The sequence below is a fragment of the Eutrema salsugineum genome, unplaced genomic scaffold (assembly GCF_000478725.1).
Source record: "Eutrema salsugineum unplaced genomic scaffold, Eutsalg1_0 scaffold_11, whole genome shotgun sequence".
NCBI classification, from domain to species: domain Eukaryota; kingdom Viridiplantae; phylum Streptophyta; class Magnoliopsida; order Brassicales; family Brassicaceae; genus Eutrema; species Eutrema salsugineum.
This window is the reverse complement of record NW_006256901.1, coordinates 9676168-9701702: the sequence shown is the minus strand read 5'-3', so window position 1 is coordinate 9701702 and position 25535 is coordinate 9676168. Positions and strand designations below refer to the sequence as shown.

The window sequence follows — 25535 nt, the reverse complement described above, 5'->3', positions numbered from 1 at the left end:
TATGGTGAAGATTAGATCTAGTGTTTTTTTCTTATTTATTTGTCTTCTTCTGGTGTGTGGAGTTTATATCTGATGAGCCTAGGATGTTTCCTTGTACATCTAGTCAGAATTTTCCATTTCTGCAGTAATCATGTTTGAACATCTTAAGTTTTTTCTCTTTTAATTCATTATGGCTTTCTCTTTAGTTTTGAACATACAACTTTAATTAGCTGTCTTCATGTTTCGATTCATTTCAATTTAACATAAACTATTTTGTTCTAGCTAATTTGACATAAGTTAATCTTTTAAAAATATATCACAAAAAATCAAGTTAATAACTCAGAATTTATCAAACTAAGATAATAGTAAAATGCCACAACTTCATTTATAATTTTTTTGGTGGATTTGGATTTTTGGAACCGGAATTTTAGATCTTCTTGGTGATTTAATATTTTAGAGGAAGCAACCAAAAACTTATGTTACAAACAACGACAATAAAAAATGTTCGTAGATATTGGTGTGGTGTCTTTCAAAATGATTATATATATATATATATATATATATATATATATATATATACATATTTTCTAAGATTTATTACACAAAAATTTATTATAAATTTGAATGGAAATTGGGGAAATTGTATTCTACAACAAATCGGCCACACTCATGGAAAATGTAATATGATTATGCACATCCTTGTTGGCCGAAAAAACTGGGGATCTTGTATCGTCTGGATCAACCGATAAAATCATACTGCAATAGTCAGCAGCATCACGTGCCATACTGAGCTCCTCATCGGTCTCATCCAGGTCACCTTTCTCCATAGACAACTCTGCCTTCTTTAGCCCTTCAACTACAGAATCTTTATAGTTCTCAGCACAACTCTTGAAACATGGCTTTTTTGGAGAACCAATGAGAATCATCGTGTGGTCAACCTTCTCCACGGCTAACGATAGAGCGGCCTTAGCCAACTCCAATGCAGTCAATGCAGAGGAAGTACGGTCATTTGAGGTTAGGGCTTGGATACATCCTTGTTCTTGGGACGAGATAGAGGCAGTGCCTTTACAAGCTTTTGATATCAGCAATGACGGAAATGGGCATGTCCTTTGTTCCGTTAATAAATGGCTGGCAGTGATTGATTTACCGGTTATTGTTGGCCATCGAGAGATGAGAAGAAACGTAACAATATAGATTGATATGTATGCATGAGAGGCGTAAAAACAAGCCATCGTATGTTCAACAAAGCTTTTTCTATATTGTTACCAGTTTGGTAAGAATAATAGATTAAAGTATGTACATATATTGACTGGTGATGTAGTCAAAGGTTCCTATTTTCCCGTCAAAACTTTATTATGAATCTCTCACTGTTCATTTCCACAAATTTTAGGCATGAAATGCTATTTATAGGGAATTGTTTTTGAAAATAGTTGCTATTTATGGGTTTTGTGTGAGTCATTTAGGATCAAAACTCGTGACACTAATCATCTATTATATAAAAGTTGAGTTGTGTCTCACAATCTTGACACATCAGCATCTATAATTTTGACACATCAGCCAAAAAAAAAATTCAAATTCTTATTTGATCTATTATATAAAAGTTGAGTTGTGTCTCACAATCTTGACACATCAGCATCTATAATTTTGACACATCAGCCAAAAAAAAATTCAAATTCTTATTTGATGGTCAAACTTCTATTCAGATTAATTTTTAATTTTTGAAGTTGGATTTATTTATTGTGTTTTCACATATCTTTTGGTAAAAGCAAAAAAAAAATGTCCATAACTCAAAACAGGCAAAAACTTTACATCTGTCAAAATGAAGATGAAATTCGCTTAGAATTGGTTTTATAATGCCGATTGAATTAGAATTTGTCCCCTTAATGTTTTCTATTTTTTTGTCACTTTTTAACATACTTGTCCTTTTAAATCAGTTATGGCAGTTATAATTAAATATAAATTTATAATTATATTTTAAATTTTTGAAAATATCTAAAAAAGAATTAAAAATATGTTCGTATATCATTTATGGAAAAAAAATATTTTTATTATATAATTAAAATTCGTTCTATGCTTGGTAGAATGCATGTTCTATGTTCTACGTCCACGTAGAATCCTATTTTTATAGTTCTTCACATATTCTACCAGCCTGTAGAAGTTGTTTTCTATAGGTATTTATATATATATTTTACCGATTGATAGATTATAACTTTACTAGATAGACTATATTCTACATGTTAGTAGAATACATCTTCTATCTGTTAGACCAGGTTCTACGTTATTGTAGAACTGTTGTTCTACCTGTTAGACTTCATTCTACATTAACGTAGAATGCATCTTCTACCTGTTAGACTTTATTCTACATTAACGTAGAATGCATCTTCTACCTGTTAGACTGCATTTTACATTAACGTAGAATACATCTTCTACCAAAATCTGAGAAAAACTAGAAAAATTAGTTAACTTCCAGATCTTAAAAATTTTGAAAATTTTTTTTTATCTTTTTTGACGTTTTTTTTTTCCTTTTTTGGCTATTATCGTTCTCTTCTTCTTCTTTCATATTGATCAAGCAGATTTTCTCTAAAATTACATATCTTCTGCTTCAAACATGCTATATATCTATGTGACTTGTGGTAGAATATGGGGGTTTCTCTTCTTTTTTTACGCTTGGTAGAAAGTCTTTTCTACTTGTTTTTTCTTTTTTATTAATAAAATATTTTTAAAAATAAATTAATTTATTAATTCTTAATTAAAGGGTATAATTGGATTAAATTTAAATTAAACATTAAAGGGACAAATTTTATTTAGAAAATATTAAGGGGACAAATTCTAATTCAATTAGCATTATAAAACCAATTCTCCCTTGAATTATCCTCCACTATGTTCGGTACGTACGTAAATTAATTTTTACTTTCTCGGTTCATTCTCTATCATAATTATATTAATTTGTTAGTTTTGATTCAGTTATTTAGACAATTCTTTTGTATGAAGCATCACTTGTTAGAGGTTTGAGAGCTATGAGGAGGAAGCATAGAGTTTTAGGAAAGCAAGAGCTGAGAATGAGAAGAGAGTTAGCGATCAGATTTAGAAAGAACATTTGGAGTTTTGGAAGTGAGGGAAATGGAGAAAAGGAGGAGATGAGAGAGAAAGACAATCAGCAAGAGAAAGCGACAAACGAATTGCAAATGAATGTTTTTTTGAAATAATTTGTAAATAAAAATTGCTAAATTGAAACTAGAATTGGTGAAGGATATGAGAGAATTAGAGAGTTGTAAGTCTGAGAAGAAATGCACAGAGAAAGCTCAAGAAAGAATCACAAAAAAGGAAAATGGAAGAGTTAAAAATGGTCAAATTGTTGAAGAAACTAAGAACATACTAGCTGTGTTGAACGAAAGGATCATGGAGCCTACTAATGGAGTGCACGGTCAAGAAAAACAAAATAGTTAATACATTAACTTATAAAATATTAATTGAAAAAAGACCCGTGTATATACACGGGTATTCATCTAGTATATATAAAAGTAGATGAATTCTCTTTATAGCTTGCCACATCAGCAATTGAGAAGCTGACACATCTCTTTTAACATAATTATTAAATCATATATTTTAATGAAAATTAAAAAATAATTAATACCACTAATTTTAACTTAACTTTTTTAGTATATGTATTTATGTTCATAACTATTAAATTATAATAAAATTAAAACTTTCAACATTCCTAATAAAAATAAATAAATAATATTTATAACCTTTTGGTATTTGTCTAAAACCTTTTAATATTTTTTGTACTAACTTCATACTTTTTCCTTCCGTTTTATTCTCATCATGAACACTTTTTTCGAAGCTTGTTCTATGAAAGAATGTAAAGATGTAGCGTTCTCTTCATTCAAAGATTTTGCGGTTTTTATGAGTCAACTATGATATTATTATAGCTGTATTTCATTGTGAAACATGAAGTATGAGGTGGTTCTTGCAGAATCATGGCAATTGTGCAGGTCATAAATATGAAAACATTAAAATCAGAGGTAATTATATATTTCCAAGAAATCCAATAAAAAAATATGGCTTTTATCTACGTCTTTTTTATTCATATCATGTTTATGATTTCTAGAATAGTAGAATAATATTCTTACTTACTCTACATACTTCCAATAATAAAACAAAAATTGTTTGTTTGATAAAGATTTTTTTTTCAAAAAACTATTACCAAACAATCAAACATATTTCCATATTCTTATAATTAACTATGTATACCCATATATATATATATATATATATATATATCAACACAAACATATTATTCAAAATGTTATGTGAAACAAAACCCACGCGTATACACAAGTACAAGCCTAGTAATAAGAAAGAGACTAGATTTTTGACGCACACACAGAGTTAATATTTTTTGGATATTTTCAAATTAGTAGTATGTAAAATGTATGTAATATAATGAATAACTAGTGAACTGTCTGTGCTACGCGCAAATTTTTACTTTATTTTTGTATTATATTTTTTTTTATTAATATTGAGTGTTTAAATTTTTGTTTATTTTGTTAGATTGCTTAATTTAAGGCTGCTGAGAATTTAGTTTTATTAAAACAATTTTTGTCTACACAATGGACAATTTGGGATTGTTAATAGCCATTGTACAATACATTGATGATGATAAATATGGCTACATGGTAGTGAGTTTACATCTTGTCTTTCAATAAACTTTTGCAAGCAGATCGGACAGTCTTCATTTTTTTCTTCTTCTGTTGGTATCCTTGTTGACATCTCAAGTTCGGCGATGTGTAAGTCTACGTCAATTCTATTTGTGGCAAGTGAGTTAAAATATGTAACTGTAAAGTAGATATCCATGTTTATACCTCTTGTATTTTCCGTTGTTGTCATGACCGAGAAACAAACTCGCTAAATGTCTGTGTGATCGCATCGACTTCTGCTATGTGATGGTATGTTAGTAGGAATTCAATGTTTCTCACTATTGTTGGTGTGAGCTGGCCATGGTCGTTGGTTATGCATGGCATTAGCATATGGATGTATCTTTGGTTTGTGTGTGGTCTTTTGATTGTAAGGTTTATGTTTGTGGTTGTAGTTGTAAAAGATTGGTGAGTTTGATAAGAGAATGAGTGGGTTATTTCTGTGTTGCTTCCCATTTTTGTTGAGTGTAATAGATTGAAGCTGTTTTGTGTTTTGTTTGAGTTTATAAATTGTCGTAGGAGGCTGTAGATGTAGTGGGTTTTAATTATTGTAGTGAATGCATTCATGTATCAGTTTTAGAATCATTAACTGTACTTAGAGAATGGTAAGCGTCTTTTTTGTTTGTGTTGTTCTAATTTATTTTTTTTATTTGCAGCATGTAGTAAGCTTTATTTGTCGTTTAAAATTTTTACCATGGATTAGTTATAGCCATTAAGTATTATTTATTTGTTTGTGTGATGTTGGAAATTAAGTTTGATCAGTTTTGCTTAAATATTATTTGTTCGTGTGATCGTGTCTATAAGCTTTTAATTTTGTTTTTATTATTATTGTTTTGTGTTCATTGGTATCAGTTGTTGTGTATGTAGGGGCGGTAAATTTGTTTTTCCTGTGTGTGTTTCTATTTTAATTTTTTTGTCTGAAGACATTTATGGGATTACAAAGCTAAACCGGTGGAATTATTTGAAGACAGACTTCATCGCATGTGTCTACACCTATTCATATGCTTTGATGTCTTAAATTCACATTTATAACAGCAGATCAGATTTTGTGGTTATTGTATTTAATTTTCATCCTTTACTATCAATTATATTTTTTTAAATTTTATTTAATTGGTCAATGATTTAGAATTAACTAAGTTTGATTGACATCTGGCATTTTTTGTGTGTTATTGAAACTATGGTTGTTACTTGATTCACAAGAAAATTGATATATTTTATTTGTATGGTGTTTCTTTTTTCGAACATGACTTAAACAACAAATGTGGGGAGGGTTTTTTTTAAAAAAAATATAGTAAATCATATTGTGTTGCCTGAAAATGCATAAATAAGGTCGCTTTTAGTCTTCGGAAAAGAATTAACACTCTTTATTTTGAAACTATAATGACTCTTAGAAGTTGGAACTGTCGTACTCAACCCTGCTCTTCAAGTTGTGCGATTTTGAGATCTTCTTTGTTCTTCGGATTGTTGTACCTTACAAAATATTGTTTTCCGTATGGTGAGAAGATTATTTTATGTTGAAATTTTTTTCAATGATTAACTGTTGTAATTTTTTTTTTGTAAAAGGAAAACATTAATAGCAAATCTAAAGATTACCTGTAGATGCTGGTGAAGTGATGTTCCTCTACTATAGTATTATTTGATGACCTGTATAATGCAGATATTAGGACGTCATTTTTTATTGTAGAACATATTTTGCATAGATATAAATATATTGTTATTTAATAAATACTGACCTTAGTAATTAGGAATATTTTGAAAAAACTCATTTGTCTGTTTCTTCTTCGTCTTGTAAAATGCTTAAACCCTCTAGAGATGTTACTCTTGAGAGAGCTACGTAGAGTTGGCCATGACTGAAAACCGGCTTAGGTAAATACAACACCACTGATTTCAAGCTTTGCCCTTGACTTTTATTAATAGTCATAGCATAGCATACTCTTATAGGGAATTGCCGTCTTTTTAGAGTAAATGGATGTTCTGCTAGTGCTGGAGATAGTATAATCCTTGGTAGTTTTACCTTGTTACCGGCAGGTGTACCCGTGATTATTTGTCCTTCTATTACTCGTTCTCCCATTTGAGTAACAATTAGTCTTGTACCATTGTATAAACCCTCTTTTTGGTTGATGTTTCGTAAAAGCATTATGGGAACTCCTATTTTTAAGCTTTGTTTATGCTTGGGCAAGCCTGGATACTCCAAGGAGTTTATATACTCTGGAGGATATAAGGCTTCCTAATCAGGCCCTTTTGTATCTGCCTCTGCTATGCTGTCGTAGCTTGAATATTCCTTCAAGTTTCCTGGAACTTGTGATAACATGTATGCATTGATCTCATCCACTGTTTCATTGTGTGGGGTAAGGATAGCTCGTTCCGTTAAGTAATCAAAACTGGTCTGGAATTCACTGTTGAACATGTATGGCGTCTTCGTGATTTGTTATAGTGGATTTCCAGTTGGCTGCATAAGAAATCGTTTGACAATGGCTACGACTTCTCCATCATCATTCTTATCCTCACTATTTGATTGGCATTTTGGTGCAGTTCCATCCCCAACGCTTAGAAGCCATGATGCAAAACTGATTTCTGATGCATGTAGTCTCGTGTTTTGGTGTAAGACAACCATATTGCATGCATCCCACAAATATGATTTACTTATCGATGCTTGGACTGTATCTGCTCCTGTTCCATGTGTTATAACCAGTAGTATCTGCCTAAAATCTCCGCCAAGTAGCACAGTTTTACCCCCGAATAGTTCTCTGCTTGCTGAAGAATCTTCTGAAGATATTAAATCGCTTAATGACCTTTCAACTGCTTCGAATGTGTGGCGATGTGACATTGGGGATCCATCCCATATATTAAGATCAGTTTTGAGCAGTAATGCTGCGAGCATTGTTCCGAGCTTGATTTCACATACAGAATCTTCAGTTACATTTAGAGGTATCTTGAATCTTTAATGTGCTTCGGCCACCCGGTAAAAGAAGGGCAACAATACCCGATGAAGCAACTGGCAGAACTACTCTTCTGGTAGACCTTAGCTTTGCAATTATTGTTTTGTAAGCAAATGTTTTTCCAGTTCCTCCAGGACCGTTGAGAAAGAATGGTTTACCAAGGTTATTGTCCACTGAATCGAGAACTGCGTCGAATGCCATCTTTTGCTCATTATTCATATGTCTATAGTTTCTTTCATGCTCCTCTTTTTCTTGCTTTATTTTGTATCGATACTCCTGTGTAAGCAAGCTGTTGCCTATTTTTTTAATGATGTTTAAATCAGGCTTAGGCATTGTGTCAAAATCGGTGAGGGAGCGTACGTGCTGATGCAGAAGTTTTTCAATCTCAATCAAAGTATATTGTTGTAATTTATCCTTGTCTAAATTCAAGCTTTTAAACCCCAACTCCCTACGTGTCTTGTATAGCATGTCTTCAGATAATGATTTCCAACAATGCTCCTATAGCTTTAATGGATCAGCAACCTCACAATATATGAGCAGAGTGACAAACAAATGTCGGAGGTGATTTGGAGTTGCCCATCTATTTGCTTCGTCCATTGCTTTATGCCATTCAAGATCATTCTCCAGCAAACCTCTAGCATAACATGCTGCTTGAAATGAACTTTGAACTTCACCATTAACTCTGAGTATGTCTTCAAAGCATGTTGGGCCAACTACAACATTCAGCAAAATTCTGAGGTAGTATAAGTCTCCAGCATTTGGATGGATGTTAACAATTCTGCCTATGGTTTTCCCCCATTTTATTGTATTCCAAATCTTGGTCTCCTTGTCCCACACATAGAATTTGGGAAACTCCACATATGTCCATTTTCTGGCCTCTTCACAACGTCTATTTGTCTCCATCCATTCAGTAAACATTGTTTTGTCAATACCATATCGGGATAAGAGGCGGCCTAGATTATATGTATCCTTATAAGTGATGTATTGCTGGCCTGGGAGATGAATAATCAGTTTTTGCACAGCTGGTTTCTGTTTGTGGATGTTCTATGTAAATGTACGCCCCATAGCTTCACATGCTGCTAAGTAACGACAATCAAGATACTCTTTGATTTCATTCCTTTCATGGACAACTCTTTGTGCATCTTTATTTTTTGGTGGACCTTCTTTAATCATAATCGTTGCTTTATCTACTCCCTTTGTAATATACTTGAACAGGTATTTCACAGCATTTGTCGTATTGCACCATTCGACGTTTATGTGTGCCTCATACTTTTTCAAGATATCAACATTATGGGGTATCACAAATCGATTATCTAACGTGGTGCGTCCTTTTTTTAAAAAAGCGTCTTCTTTTTTCCGACGACGGTAGATAATATAACCAGATTTGTCGATGGAGGTGAAATCATTATATGGACGTGGATTTTTTTTTGTACATACCTGCTTATCCATGCAAGGTGATGTTGGTCTACCCTGTCCACACGGGCCATGCATCATGTGCTTTTCCCCAAGCTCGAACCCAATGGGGTCTTCTTTTTTTGTTGGGTAGTTCGGCAGAGGTCATTGAATTGATATCATCTGTAGTTCGAATTTTTGGTGCTTTATCTAACCATAGAAGTATATGTGCATGTGGCAGTCCGCGTTTTTGGAATTCGATGGTATGTAGTACTGTTTCAAAAATTGTAGGATATATTTAATATTTTTATATGAAATTAATAACATTATATGAACTATTCTGTTATGTTATGGATGTTTCAATGTGTACCTGCAATACATGGTTCGAAGAAGGTGCCTTGTTCGAGATCTTTTAGCAGTTCTTCGAGCTTCATTTTGAATGCACGACATTCAATATCAGGTCTGTCATTCCCAGTTTCACCACCATAGGTTGCTATATGTTCTCTAATTTCTTTCCAATTTGGATTAGCAGTCATTGTGAGGAACAAAGTTGGATTCCCAAAAGTTCGACAGATAGCCATGGCATCATGATACTTCTCAATCATGTATCGTGGCCCTCCTGTAAAACTTGATGGTAAGATAAATCTTTTTCCCAAGTTTTTTACCGTATGTTTCTCCTTTATCCACCGCATCAAAAACATTGTTGTACAGGTCTGCTCTTAACTGGTCTTGATTATCTTTTTCCCATCGTAGCCTTTCTTGCTCAATAGCTCTGTATGCATCAACTACATATTGGTGAAGTAGACGACTTCCTTTTATAATAGTCATTTCTTCTGAAAGTCGAGTTTGGATTTGATATGCATAAAACTCTCGTATACTAATAAATGTTCTCCTTCGCTCGCCAATTTGGGTTACCGCATGGGGAATCTCTGAGTGGAATCCATATTCTCCATAAGGAAACAATAGAGGATATTGTAAGCTCATAAACAGAGGGTGGTCATCCCTTATCTCCTGCAGGTGATTTGATTGCAACTCTAGGAAAATATCTCGGTAGCCGTTGGTAGCTGTTAAATCACCAACAATTAACCCTGCAACTTTTTTGATTTATGGTAGATCATATTGCTTGCCTTTCCCTTTTTGACCGACCAATCTTACTAATAACTCTTTAATCTCATTTGATTTGTAGCGATCTCTGGCCTTTCGGAAAAATTTAGCCAGACAGTTGTGGCCATCCAACATTTCAACCAAGCCAATGACTATTTCTTCTTCAAGTTGGCCAGCAGAGTTTCTTCTTGAAATCGTATTCATACGATTTGAGATTTCATTCTCAGTGTCAACTATCCACATTTGCAAGAATTTTGGTGGCTTACCAGGCATAGGTATTAAGGATCCTATACGGTGGTAAAGAGAACCTTGTATTCGGAAAGCTGGTGGTCCATTTCCAGATGTAACTCTGTGATCAATATTTGCTCCTATGAACGTGAATGCTAGGAGGGAGTTGTAGACTCGTATGTTGACACGAAAGGGCGAACTGTTGGCATGAAGTTTAGCTAGAAAAGAAGGCATCTCTTTGATTGCAGGGAGTTTGACACGTCCTTGTTGGCAACATATTGTGTATATAGGTTCTCATGTCTGCATGTCATTCCCTGTTCTTTCTGAATACCACACTAAAACTTTGCATTTGGGGCATTCTTGTAGTGGGTTCTTTTCAGCCAATGAAGCTGGGACATAGGAAATTTTTGTTATTTTAGAAATTATAAAATACTACGCCCCTTGTGGGCGAAACTAACCATTGATAATTATGCAATGAATCAGAAGACTTACCTTTAAGTTCTTTTCTCTCTTTTCGAGTTAATAGTACTTGTAGAAGCCTTTCCTGTTTTTGAATTTATTGATCTATTAGAATTTGTTTTTTTTTTTAAAAAAAAAGGAGAAATAAAGCTTACCTCGTTGTCTGCTTGAGAATCTTTTTGATAATATTAAAGCGCGTCTCATGGCCCGGGCATTTTTACGCCTTACAGCAAAAGTGAGAAAATGAAGTTTTAATGTTATTCCTTTCGTAGTCATGAGTAGTGGAATTGGGTGGGTGTATAACAGAGTATAAATCAGTAATTGTGCTAGTACCATATTTAGAGCACCTCTCACAACCACCTATTTGTTAGTACACATTAAGAGGGTTAGATAGTAGTTAGGAAACATTGTTTGATGTTATATTTATGATTCAATATGTAGAAAATATTGGGTAACTTACAATCGAAATACTTCCGAGTTCTTGCAGGAGGAGTGTTTCTGGGTTTTTTTGGTACTGCTGCATGAATAGTTGTGTGGTCATTGTTTGTGAAATTAAAGTATTTGGCCCTCTTGGCATATGTTTAATACATGGGTGTTCTGTACCTTTCGATGGTGGTGGGGTTGTTGGTGCGTTTGCGGTCGATTCGGTCTGTAAAGGGTGGGCACTTGTAAGGTTAGAACTTGATGGTATTGTTTCCGTCTTACACAGCCTTTCTGTTTTTCGCAAGCTTTGCGAAAGCATGATTGTTTCTCTCTTTGATCGTGCATTCTTAGTAGAGACTACATTGCATATATGAATGGGAGTTATAGGTAGACTGTGATTTCAATTTTGAATGATTGCTAAATAATTAATAAATAGATAGATGTGTTTACTGTATTTGGAGTATTTGTCACACCCACCTATCAAAGGGAAATTAAATACCATACATTATTACATAAGATGGCTGTATTTTTTTGTTTTAAAAAATCCATTTCTTGTATTGAAATACTTACAGTGATAACACTTGGCTCTGTTTGTTTGAGTGGTGTCAGTATTGGCCTGCTGGCGTAGTCCATGTGTTTGACTTAGACCTAATATATTAGTCAAGATATTATCATAAGTTTTAAAGTCTATATAATGTGTTTGGTTATGTACCTAGTTAAAATTAGTTGTTTTCTATTGTTAATAGCACTTGTATCCTCGGGCAAGCACTCCGCTTCACGTTTTCTATTTCCCTGTTTAATGATATATTCATAAATTGCATCATTTAATGTACATATTTAAGTCCAAATCATGTCTCATTTGCATACATTTTAGGTCTTTAGGCATTTTATTAGGAATTAGGAGATTGCATTAGGTCCAAGAGAGTTTTGCATGGTTTGAGGTGTTAAACAGGGGCTTTTGGAGCATATTTGGACAGGATAATGTCATTCAGATGAAAAAATGGAGTTGAAAAGTTCAAAAATGGTTTAGAGGAGCAATTTTGAGTTTTTTGGCAAAATGCTGTACTGATGGTCGAAAATTCTCGGCTAAAATCCATCCTGCGGGTAGATTTCTCGGCCAAAACACGTAATGGCTGTTCAAATTTCTCGGCCAAAATCTCGGGTGCAGATATATCTCCGAAATCACGTTACCGGAAGGTCTTTCCGGCCGATTAAGCCTCCGGGGTCTTCCAAAAAGATCAAAATAATTGAGTCTAGATTTCAGAACCGTTGGAGTCGATGAATTTGGAGCAGCGAGCTGAAAGATACGGCCACCAGAAGACAGACCTGTCTCGCATCCATTCTAGAGCAATCCGATATGTCTGAAAGATCGCCTGTCCGGGGAGTCTTAACGTCCGATTCAGCTGTGGTTTATAAAAGTTGAAGACGATTGAGCTGTGGTTTCAGAACAGTTAGAATCAGAGGATTTGGAGTCATTAGCTGAGAGTTAAGCTCACCGGAAGACACACCTGTCTCGCTAATGTTTCTAGACCGATCTGATGAGTCACAAAGATTGCGTGGGATGATGCCTTCTAGTCAGATTCAGTTGCCAAGGCCTTCATCAAGATTCAAGTTCTTTGAGTGCTCTTTCCAGAAAATCTAAGATCATCCAGTTTGGAGCTATGTGCCAAAAGATACCGTCTCTGGAGTAAACACTGGTCCAAGAGCCTCTTTTTGATCGTTTCAATGACTTCAGAGATGAGCCGTCCGGGGAACCTTCCACTTCCCAAGCGCTGAAGGTTTCTTCACCAAAGTTTGAGATATTTAAGTGTTATTTCCACTGCATTTGGAATCAAGCCATTTGAAACAGTGTTCCAGGAGTTATGCTGCCTCAAATGCGAAGTGGTTCGAGAAGATGAAAAATGCTGCGACTCGGGTGTGCAACTTGGTAAACTCGCACCCATGAATGTCCATAGTCTGGGAGCAAGCTGCTACCTTAGAGATGCGTGTAAGGAGACTCTGAGCAGGGTAGAGACATCCAGAATCAAATTTGGCTAAGTCCAAAAAGCTGTGCGACTTGGCTGTGCGAGTTGGACATGAAGTGGAACCATCTAGCACATGTGTTTGCAAATGAGACCGAGTTGGGCCTGCGACTTGGAACTGAACAAGACCAACTCGCACACATATCTTCCCCAGAATGCGTCTTGGTTGTGCGAGTTGAAGAGGAGAAGATCTGAGCAGCACAGATATTCGTAGAATAGACCGAGATAGGCATGCGGCTGAAGCTGAAGAAGTCAAAATACGGTGTTATCAACTCCCCCAGACTTACCTTTTTGTTTGTCCTCAAACAAACTTAAGTCAGGAAAGAATTTTTTTGAAAAATCGCAGGAACTAAACAATATCTCAGTGACCGTCCTTCTAAACCATAACTTATCGTGAAACATCTATTTGGATCTAGTCTAGAAAATTCTCACCAAAACACAAGCAAACTAGTCCGTTAATCCGTCATGCGAAAATCTACACACTTAGATCTGACTTCCAGTCAACTAGCTCTTACATTCATTAAGTATAGTAGTGAATTCTCATCAAAGACATTATTCAGGGTAGACGGCGTTTGGCATTAAGGCTATTTAAGTGGTGGAGCTTAGGTGTTTAGGGTTACCTGAAGAATATGGAAGATGCAAGATATTATGCAAAACCGCAAGAGAGAGAAGGACCTGTTGATGACCGCAGATTTTCAGTCACTTCTCCTTTGCCAAATGTTGTTGCATAAGCTTCCTCCTTTGTTGTAAACAGCTGTTCCCCCAGACTTAGATCTTTTCCGGGAATCATAAAGATAATCTCCAAAACTCCATATAATCAGATCAAGCTTGCCTCAAGTATAAAATTCAATCTTCCTAGACTCTCTAAGATTTTAAATTTCCTCTCCCTTCATATTTTTCTTTTCTTTTTCATTTTTTTTTTTTAAAGAGGAAATAACCTTTTATAACGAGAGTCTAAGGGATGAAATTGTACCACGATTTTGATGTTTTTCCAAGGCAAACTGATTTTTCTCCTTTTGTTGAATCATTCTAATGAAATCGCAGGTCTTCATCTTAGTGACTGAAAACCGCGTTGATCCTCTTTCTCTCCGGCGTTTTTGCACATATCTGCATATAGGACAATGAAAAACAAGAATGCATGTGGTTTGAAAGAGGTTAGGTTCGGTGGGGAACTAGCTAAAGATGAACTAGCCATTCAGGATCAACAAACAGTGGTAAAAGGATAAAGGAGTCCTGAATGTATGATTCGTTTCCCTGATCTAATGCTTTAATGAGAAAATTAAGTCAAAATTAAGTCCAGATAAAATGAGCTAGTATATCCTGTCAGAAAGAATCTCCATGAATAGAAGTCCTCTGTGTTAGAATATTTAGAGACTAAGCGGAATAAAGAGATTTGAGAGAGTGTGCAAAAGAGATGAGAGAAAGAGTTCCCAAAGTAGTGTGTTTATTCATTCTCGTCTTTGATACATATATAGAGGAGACAGAATAGAAACTAGGTTTAGCTAAGCTACAATACAAAAGAAAGTGGTTAGAGACATAAGGAAACATGTGAGTCTTGAGCATGGATCCCGAGAGATAGTGACAGCTCCAACGGTCACAAGACCAAGTGTAAACGACGCGCCAAGGGGGGACCATTGTACGGACACCAACTCTCTTCTTCCTTAAACATCACATGTGATCCCTTGAGCCTTCTCTCCTTATTAAAGGCTAACACCGATTCAAGCCCTAAAGCATAGAACCTTTCTTGACCAATACTCCCCCTCAAGCTTAGCCATCGAAGTTGTTTAGATTGCTAAGCTTGAAGACCCATGAGCATCACCTCATTAAAAACCTTAACAAGGAAAACCTCATGGGACAAAACCTTGTTAAGGGAAAAAGAGTGTGATGTCCATGGATCAAGGACTATGATCAAGGGCGACTAAGGTCCACAAGTCCTAGCTTGCTAAAGAGATTGTTGCAAACTTTAAGACTTGCAGCCTTAGTGAAAATATCAGCCAACTGGTCTTCACTTCTTGTGTAGCACGGTAACACCACACCTTCCTCAATCTTCTCACGGACCTTGTGGCAATCTATTTCAATAGACTTTGTTCTCTCATGAAACACCGAGTTTGTTGCAATGTGTATAGCAGCTTGGTTATCACAATGCATTGTAATCGGACCTTCTTGCTCAATGCCAAGGTCTTTAAGGAGCGCCTTAAGCCAGGTTAATTCACTTGTAAGCTTCCTCATTGCCCTATATTCAGCTTCTGCGGTTGAGCATGAGACCACCTTTTGCTTCTTAGTCTTCCAGGTTACAAGATTTCCACCAATGAAAGTACAATACCCACTTGTTGACTTTCTATCAACACGATCACCAGCCCAATCTGAGTCACAATATCCCACAATCTCTGTATTATTGTTCTTTCCCATCCAAATGCCTTGTCCTGGACTCCCTTTGAGGTATCTGAGAATTCTTTCCACCATACCCCAATGGTACACTGTCGGAGCTTGCATATGTTGGCTTACTTGATTCACGGCGAAGCAGAGATCTGGCCTTGTGAGAGTGAGATAGATCAATTTGCCAACAAGTCGTCGATACCTAAATACATCCTTGAAGGCTTCATCTGATTTCTCCCCCTTTCGATTGACTTTGTAGCCCTCTTCAAGCGGCGTTTTGGCTGGTTTAGCTCCAAGTTTTCCTGTCTCTTTGAGAAGATCAACTGTGTATTTCCTCTGAGACAGAAAGAGACCCTCAGGAGACCTACACACCTCAATGCCAAGGAAATACTTGAGCTCGCCGAGGTCTTTAATGTCGAATACCGAGTTAAGAAAGGCTTTTGTAGACTGAATTCCCTCCTTGTCATCTCCAGAAATGATAAGATCGTCTACATAAACAAGAACAACCACCAGACCTTGAGAACTTTGGAGGGTAAACAAAGAATGATCCGAGTGAGACTTCTTGAACCCCTTTTCCATCAGAGTGGTACTAAGCTTGTTATACCAGGCTCTTGGAGATTGTTTCAATCCATATATAGCTTTCCTCAATCTCAAAACGTTACCGGGTGCAACAATATCCTCTAAGCCTGGAGGAGGGGTCATATACACTTCTTCCTGAAGTTCCCCTTGAAGGAATGCATTTTTCACATCCATTTGCCACAGATCCCACGAGAGATTAGTAGCGAGTGAGAGGACTACTCTTACAGTATGGAGCTTGGCAACCGGAGCAAACGTGTCTGTATAATCTTCTCCAAAGGTCTGAGTGAACCCTCTTGCAACCAACCGAGCCTTGTATCTCTCAATTTCACCGTTACTCTTATACTTGATAGTGAAAACCCACTTTGAGCTCACAGCTCGCTTCCCTGGTGGTAACTCGGCTTCATCCCAAGTATGGTTGCGCTCCATAGCTCCTCTCTCGTCACCTATAGCTTCAATCCACTCCTTCTTGTCTTTAGCTTCTTCATAGATTTGAGGAATTTCGTGTTCCTCAATTTTTCCCATGAACGCTTGATGATCAGAGGGCAACAAGGCAAGAGAACAAACAGCCTGAATTGGATGAGCTACAGCTTGACTATTGTAGTAGACTCTGGTGTTCTTGCTGAGCCTAGTACTTCTTCTTAATGGCTGAACAGGTTCCTCTACAATACAATTAGATGGATCCTTGATGAGCCTAGTACTTCTTCTTAATGGCTGAACAGGTTCCTCTACAACCGCCTCTCCTTGTTCTTGTGGGACTGATTCCTCTGCCTCCACTTCTAAGTCATCTGGAGTTGGCTCTTGACTCTGCTCCTCTTCTTGATTTACTTCTGAACTCAATGGTACCGGCTCAGCTTCTTCTTGAGTACTTGTAGGAACCGGCTTATGCACTTGCTTGGGCAGGACTGGGTTCCCAAGGTGATCCAGCAAGAACCGCAGACTGGTAGCGAGATCTGATGGGGAGCTTGACAGGTCTTTGAGACTCTCCCAATTCTTCTTGTCATAGTATCCCTGGTTCTCAAGAAATTTGACCTCCCTGGACACATAAGTGCGGCTATTAACAGGATCATAGCACTTGTACCCCTTCTGAGTTGTTGAATACCCAAGGAATATACACTTTATGCTTTTGGCCTCAAGTTTGTTTCTCTGTTCACCTGGAACAAACACAAAACAAACACACCCAAAAACACGTAAGTGATCTAATGAGGGTTTAGTTTTGTTAAGTACCTCAAATGGTGATGAGTCTTGTAAGACTTTTGTTGGGGTCCGGTTAATGAGATAGCATGCGGCTAAGACAGCATCTCCCCAAAAACGTTTAGGCACATTTGTATGGAACATCATCGACCTGGCCACCTCCATTAAATGTCTATTCTTCCTCTCAGCAACTCCATTTTGTTGTGGAGTGTAAGGGCAACTGGTTTGGTGTAAGATGCCATGCTTTGCTAGATGTTCTTTGAATCTTTGACTTGTATACTCACCGCCATTATCTGATCTAAGAATCTTAATCTTGGCATTAAAATGATTAGTCACATAATTTTGAAAGTTTGTGAATGCTTCAAATACACGATCTTTAGAGGGAAGTAAAGTTATCCAGGTATATTTTGATTTTTCATCAATGAAGGTCACAAAGTATTTATTACTATCCCTAGACATGCAAGGTGAAGTCCACACATCAGAATGAACCAAGTCAAAGCAATGTTCATAAATAGCAGATGATTTAGGGAAAATAACTCGACAATGTTTACCAAGAATACAAGATTCACAACTTGTGTGATCAAAAGCAACATCAGGTAACATTAATTCAAGAGCACGCGAGTGAGGATGACCTAATCTAGCATGCCAAATAGAGTTCAAACTTGCAGAAAAACATGAATTAAAAGAGAAAGCATTTGAGTCGCTTGATGAAGAATCCTCGAGAACATATAGATCATCTTTGGTTCCCCCTTTTCCAAGTACCTTCCCATTCTTAATATCCTGAAAGTGAACATCATTAGGACCAAATATCGCATAACAGTCTAAGTCCTTGGTAGCTCTACTAACCGATAATAAGTTAGAAGTGAACTTAGGCACAAACAATGCTTTACTATCTTTATCAAATAACTTTAGGTTACCAGTTCCTTCTATGGGAATTCCATCACCATTAGCTATCACAACATTTCCTAAAGCCGGTTTTATGTTGTTTAACAGTTCAGGGTTACTAATCATATGATGAGATGCACCTGAATCTACAACTAAAGCGGTTTTAGGTTTATTAGAGAAGAAGGTGATACCAGACTGTTTTGCGGCTAAGGCTTTGATAAGAGCCTCAAGGTCGGTCTTTCTCACAAACTCAGTCGAGACATTCATGGCACCATCTCCACCTTGTGTCAATGCACCGGCTCCTTCTTGAGCAAAGCTAGCTCTTGCATCCTTGAACTTGCTCGGCTTCAGGTGGGGATGAAGAATCCAACATTTATCTTTGATGTGGCCCTTCTTCTTGCAATGGTCACAGATCCATGGCTTCCTGTCATCGGGTTTAAAGACACCTTTGTTGGCCGAGATGAGCTCTTGCTTCTTGAAGAGACCAATAGAACCTTGCTCCTTTTGGATCCTTGCACAAACGTCTTCAAGGCTTGGGAGCTTATCCTCTCTCAAAATGTGCTTGATGAGGTCGTTGAAGATGGGGTTTAGCGTGAGAAGAAGTCCAAAGACTTTGTCTTGCTCTCGCCTTTCATTGAGAACTTTAGGATCCAAAGTACTCGGCCTCAGCATCTCTAGCTCAGCCCACAAAGATCTGAACTTCCCAAAGTGAGCTTTGAACTCCATGTCTTCCTGGCTCAGGTCATTAATCGCCTTCTTGACTTCAAAGACTCTGCTCAGGTTTGTATCATTACCGAACACATTCTTGAGAGTTTCCCACAGAGATTTTGCTGTCTCACAGTAGGAGTAAGCTTCAAGAATCGTCGGCTCAAGGGAGTTTTGAATGATGCCAAGCACGGTCTGGTCTTCTTGGAACCATTTTGCTTCCACAGCTTTGGCTTCTTCATCCTTCTTTCCGTCTTTGGTGGCGTCTTCTTTGGGAATCTGTTCTTCTAAGACGTGATTCCAAAGCCCTCGTCCACACAACACCGTCTTTGTGGTTCTAGACCACAACAAGTAGTTTCCTCCTTTGAGGATAACAGGAATCACCACCGGTTTTGAGATCTCGGTGTTTGCATCGTTTGAACTCATTTTGTTCTTGAGGGGTTTTGAGAAACAAGAGAATAAGAGATGAGCGAACTAGAGAATGAGAGATTTAGAGAATAAGGTTTGAAGAATAGAGAAAAGAAACTCAGGAAATCGGAACCAATCGCTCTGATACCATGTTAGAATATTTAGAGACTAAGCGGAATAAAGAGATTTGAGAGAGTGTGCAAAAGAGATGAGAGAAAGAGTTCCCAAAGTAGTGTGTTTATTCATTCTCGTCTTTGATACATATATAGAGGAGACAGAATAGAAACTAGGTTTAGCTAAGCTACAATACAAAAGAAAGTGGTTAGAGACATAAGGAAACATGTGAGTCTTGAGCATGGATCCCGAGAGATAGTGACAGCTCCAACGGTCACAAGACCAAGTGTAAACGACGCGCCAAGGGGGGACCATTGTACGGACACCAACTCTCTTCTTCCTTAAACATCACACGTGATCCCTTGAGCCTTCTCTCCTTATTAAAGGCTAACACCGATTCAAGCCCTAAAGCATAGAACCTTTCTTGACCAATACAATTATGCAATGCAAAGCCATACTCAGATATATCCTAGTCTGGGCCTAAATCACAAAAGAGCAAAAAACAAGGAAATAGCGTAGAAGCACACTGGTCTAATTCATCATAGTAATGTTTACTGTGTTCCTGGTTTGAAAACTTTTTGAAACACATTTTTGAAAAATTTTATGAAAAACTTTATGAAAAATTTTATGTGTCCAAAACAAACTCAAAACAAATCAAATTTCATTAGTAACAGATGAACATCCTCCCCTAGACTTATTTCACACTGTCCTCAGTGTGATAAATCTTGGAAAGAATGGTAAAGAAAATTGAAAAGTTGAAATGTTTACGTAAACTTATCGTGCTGGAGAGTGCTGCTCGTCTTTTGAATCTATTCTTCCTTATTGAAAACCTGAAATTAAATGAAACAGAAACAAAGCAATGGAAATAGAAAATAAAGGTCAAAGGGAAATAGATAAAATACCAAGTGGGTTGCCTCCCACTAAGCGCTTGTTTCAAGTCGTTAGCATGACATTGTGGTTCGATTAGACTTAACCGGGGTCGTGACACTCCTTGGTCTCATCATTGGCCGATGATGGATCAATCAAAAACATCACTTCTCTCTCGTCTTCGGTTTCTTCAGCCAGATACGGCTTTACACGCTGTCCATTCACTGTAAATGAGTTTCCGGTTCTGTCCCATAGGACTATGGCTCCATATGGCTTGACTTCCTTTATCGTGAAGGGTCCTGACCATCTTGAACGTAATTTTCCTGGAAAAAGCTTAAGACGAGAATTGAAAAGAAGAACTTTATCGTTAGGAGCAAAAGTTCTATGAATAATCTTCTTATCATGATATGCTTTAGTCTTCTCCTTGTAGATCTTCGAGTTTTCGTAGGCATTGTGTCGGATTTCTTCTAACCCATGAAGTTGAAGTAGTCTTCTTTCTCCAGCCGTTTTCAAGTTCATATTCATCTCCTTGATAGCCCATTGCGCCTTATACTCGAGTTCTACTGGAAGGTGACATGCTTTTCCGTAAACTAGGTTGAATGGTGTTGTTCCTAACGGTGTCTTGAATGCTGTTCGATATGCCCATAATGCATCGTCAAGCTTTGTAGACCAATCCTTGCGATGAACTGCAGTAGTTTTCTGCAAAATCGACTTGATTTCTCTGTTTGAGATCTCTACTTGACCGCTGGTTTGGGGATGGTGCGGTATTGGCATTGGGGGTAGTATCTATTGCATAGATGTTTTCTTCTGGCAAACTGTCATTTAGAGGCAATCTTTCTTCAACTCGAATTCGTGAAAGATGGTCTGCAACTCCATTATCTGCTCCTTTTCGATCTCGAATTTTGATATCGAATTCTTGCAGTAGGAGGATCCATCTTATCAACCGAGGTTTAGCGTCTTTCTTAGACATTAAATACTTGATTGCAGCACGATCAGTATGAACTATGACCTTAGATCCTACGAGATAAGAACAAAATTTCTCAAATGCAAATACGACAGCTAGAAGTTCTTTCTCTGTTGTAGCATAATTGCATGTAGCTTTGTCAAGAGTTCTGCTTGCGTAGTAGATTACATGCAGTTTCTTATCTTTTCGTTGGCCAAGCATTGCTCCGACTGCATAGTTACTTGCATCGCACATGATTTCGAATGGGAGTTCCCAATCAGGTGCTAGCACGACAGGAGCGGAGACAAGAGCTGGTTTGATCTTATGAAACGTGGCTAAGCACTCATCATCGAACTCGAAGTTCGTTTCTTTGCAAAGCAAACGCGTAAGAGGTCTAGCTATTTGAGAAAAATCTTTAATGAAGCGCCTATAGAATCCTGCGTGTCCTAAGAAACTACGAATTCCTTTTACATTTGTGGGGGGTTGTAGGCTGGTCATGACCTCGATTTTAGCTTTGTCAACTTCAATTCCTTTTCCCGAAATTCTGTGTCCAAGCATGATTCCGTCTTGTACCATGAAGTGACATTTTTCCCAATTTAATACTAAGTGCTTATCTTCACATCTTTGCAGAACTTTACCAAGGTTGCCTAAGCATTTTTCAAAAGAAGATCCATAGACAGAGAATTCATCCATGAATACTTCCATGAAGTCTTCGATAAAGTCTGTGAAGATCGACATCATGCACCGCTGGAAGGTAGCAGGTGCATTACACAATCCAAAAGGCATACGTCTGTAAGCGAACATGCCATATGGACAAGTGAATGTCGTTTTTTCTTGATCCTCCGGGCGAATAGGGATTTGGAAAAATCCAGAGTATCCATCAAGAAAGCAATAGTAAGGGTGATTAGCTAATCTTTCTAGCATTTGATCTATGAATGGAAGTGGAAAATGATCTTTCCTAGTTGCTGCGTTCAGTTTCCGGTAATCGATGCACATACGATGTCCAGTTACTATTCTTGTAGCGATCATTTCATCTTTATCATTTTTAATGACAGTGACTCCTCCTTTCTTCGGGACAACATGAACTGGGCTAACCCAAGTGCTATCTGAGATAGGAAAGATTATTCCAGCTTCTAAAAGCTTCATAATCTCCTTCTAGACAACATCCATGAGATTAGGGTTCAGTCTCCTTTGACTTTCGATTGAGTTTTTAGCATTATCCTCTAGATTTATCTTGTGCATACAAAGATCTGGAGAGATTCCAGGTATGTCATCAAGTGAATATCCTAAGGCTTTTCTATGCTTTCTCAGCTCAGTCAACAACATTGTGGTTTCTTCTTCCGTCAAACCAGAGTTTATTTTGACAGGATAAGTAGAATTTGGTCCAAGGAAAGCATACTTAAGCCCGACGGGAAGAGGTTTAAGCTCGACTTTAGGGGCTTTAAGCTCACTCCAAGGATCGTTAATAGCCGCAGCAGTGTCTTTAGGAGGTGTAGGAATGTTTGTTTGGTCCTTAAGATCTAGATAGTGTAGAGGTTTCCTATAAGTTTCGGATTTATCAAGCATACGTGTGCACTCACTTGAAATTTCTTCAAGAAAATTGCGTTCATCTTTTGCGGGTGAAAGCGTGACACTTAAAGGGTCATCTAGAAGCAGATCTTCATAGACTTCCTCAATAATTCCGTCTAACTCATCAACCCAACAAATTTTGCCATCCAAAGTTGGTTTATCGAAACTTTTATTCATGTCAAACTGCATAACTAGGCCGGCTAGATGAAGGTCGATTTTTCCTTCAGGAACATTGATTATGGCTCCGGCTGTAGATAGGAATGGTCGTCCAAGAATAAGTGGATCCTTAGGTTCTTTTTCTAGTTCTAGAACTACGAAATCGATTGGTATGGAACATTTTTCGATTTCTACAGGAACATCTACTAGGATACCTACTGGTTGTCTAACAGAACGATCAGCTAATACTAAAGAAAATTTAGTGGGCTTGAAAGTGTGATGTCCTAAACATTTTGCTACTGAAAGAGGCATCATGTTTATGCTAGATCCTAAATCGCAGAGAGCACGCTCAAAAGCTACATCATTGATGGTGCATGAAAGTACAAAGCTTCCAGGATCATTTTTCTTTTCAGGGATTTGGCTTTGCAGGATAGAACTACATTCATGGGTTATCATCATAACACCTTCTTCAAGAGTTAAAGAATTTGTTAGAATACCCTTCATGTATTTTCTTAAAGCAGGAATCATAGCACAAACTTCTACGAAAGGTAATTTCACATTTAATTGATCAATCAACTCTTTCGGCTTAGCTTTTTCTTTTTCTTTCTTAGGGGCTCTTAAGGCTCTAGGATATGGAGGTTTACGTTTATAGACACGAGTTGGTGGAGGTGGAATCGGGTCTTCTCCGAGGATTTTCCGGGATGAATCTTTTCTTATTTCTTCTCCATCCTTTTCTCCTACCACTTCCTTTTCAACATCTTCATTCGTGATTCTTTCTTTTTCTTTCTCCTTTTCCTTACCCTTTTCCTCAACTTCGGGATCTTTAGGAAATTCTGGCTCTTTGTAAACTAATCCACTCCTAAGTGTGATAGCTTTCACATGATCGGAGGGATCTGCTTCACTTGAGCTTTCGAAAGAATTTTCACTTAGCTCCTCTTCAGAATTTTCTAACTTTTTAGAATTAGTTTTGACCATTATGTTAAGGAGGGTATCGGAATCCATCTGCATCTCTTTTAGTTCAGATCTAAGATCACTAATCTCTTGAGACATAGATTTTTCAAGCTCTAGAATCTTTTTGTTTAGGTTTTCAGCTTTAGAAGAGGGAAAACTAGGATAGGAAACATGATTAGATTGAATAGCCGAGATTGGTTCAGAAGGTGGTGTCCAACCAGGCTTGAAAGACGTTTTCCCGCGGTCAGGTGGCTCACGACCGCGGTGAAACACGTCTTGGCCGCGGTCAGAACCAGCACGACCGCGGTGAAAGCTTGTTTGGCCGCGGTCCGGACGAATGGACCCGCGGTGATCATAAACGGATGGAAAATCTTGAATTTGATAGACTTCTGCAGTGTTAACCATCCCTTGACCATAAGAATCCATTGGGTTGTCCCAGCCATCAAAGTTACACGTATTGTGTACCCTATTTGGTTGTTGCAATCCAAGATGACTCATTATGTGACGGAGACACTTTATAACTTTTGAGATCTCTTCTTTCTTCTCAGGAAGTGCAGAATTACCAAAAGGTTACTTGATTTCGGATGCTGTTTCCTAAGTTTTTAATGAAAACGTGAGCATCTTCTACAGATTTAGTTGTGAAATCTCCATTACTTGCTATATCAAAAGAGTGTCGTAACTCTGGAGTTATACCGTGATAGAAAATACTTAGCAGGTATTCCTCGGCATATCCATGGTGTGGACAATCTCTTTGGTATTCCCTAAATCTTTCCCAAGTATCTAAAAGATCTTCATCTTCTTTTTGTTTAAAAGTTCTTACCTTCTTTCTTAAGAGATTTGTACGATTTCTAGTGTAAAAACGATTTAGGAAAGTAGTTTTACACGCTGCCCACATTTTTAGTGAAGCAGGTGGCAAAGATTTTACCCATTTGCTGGCCTTATCTCTAAGAGAGAATGGGAAAAGACTACACTTGTTGTAATCCGCATTTTCTGTAATGGTTGCACATAATTCTTCGAAAGTCTCGATATGGTCTATCGGGTTTTCGAATGAATAACCATGGAATTGATTTTGTTGAACTAAATGGATATGTTGTACCTTAATTTTGGTTTTGCCATCCTCTGGTAAGGCTGGTTGAATAGCTCTTCGATCTCCCATGAACTTTTCAAGTGAATCAAAACTTCCAATCAGTTCATCATCATCTTTGTGTTTGACCGATCCGATTAGCTCATTGTCATCATAAATCGGTTCTTCAAACTCATCATCAGTCAGGTCATCATCACTTGGATCACCATCCACACGATTTGGTGGATCACCAAGAGTCCCAGGAACATGTTCCCGATCTCTCATCGCAGAGAAACCTGAAAAAATTCAAAAGAAAAAGTAAAAATAAACAAGTGTTCTAATGGATTTAAGCTGGGATTCGCAACGAAACAAATATAAGTCCCCGGCAACGGCGCCAAAAACTTGATGCGAGTTGTAAACGGGGTTTGTTGTTTTTCGTTTTACTAAGATTCAGGTTTTAAATTTATAACCCCTAAATGTCTGCAA

At 37.3% G+C, this 25535-nt stretch overlaps 1 protein-coding gene and 1 non-coding gene across 2 annotated transcripts; one reads left to right on the top strand and one right to left on the bottom strand.

Annotated features, from left to right (window-relative positions):
- Positions 1-626: 626 nt before the first annotated feature.
- LOC18026215 lies at positions 627-1211 on the bottom strand. Its single transcript, XM_006409640.1, has one exon. The coding sequence runs from the start codon at positions 1209-1211 to the stop codon at positions 627-629; it is 585 nt and encodes a 194-aa protein (XP_006409703.1).
- Positions 1212-24714: 23503 nt separating this feature from the next.
- Positions 24715-24822, top strand: LOC112090134. Its single transcript, XR_002901484.1, has one exon. It is a non-coding gene; the product is annotated as a small nucleolar RNA R71 (small nucleolar RNA).
- Positions 24823-25535: the final 713 nt, after the last annotated feature.

Coding starts and splice junctions, on each gene's coding strand:
- LOC18026215 (XM_006409640.1), bottom strand. CDS start 1,211: ATGGCTTGTTTTTACGCCTCTCATGCATACATATCAATCTATATTGTT.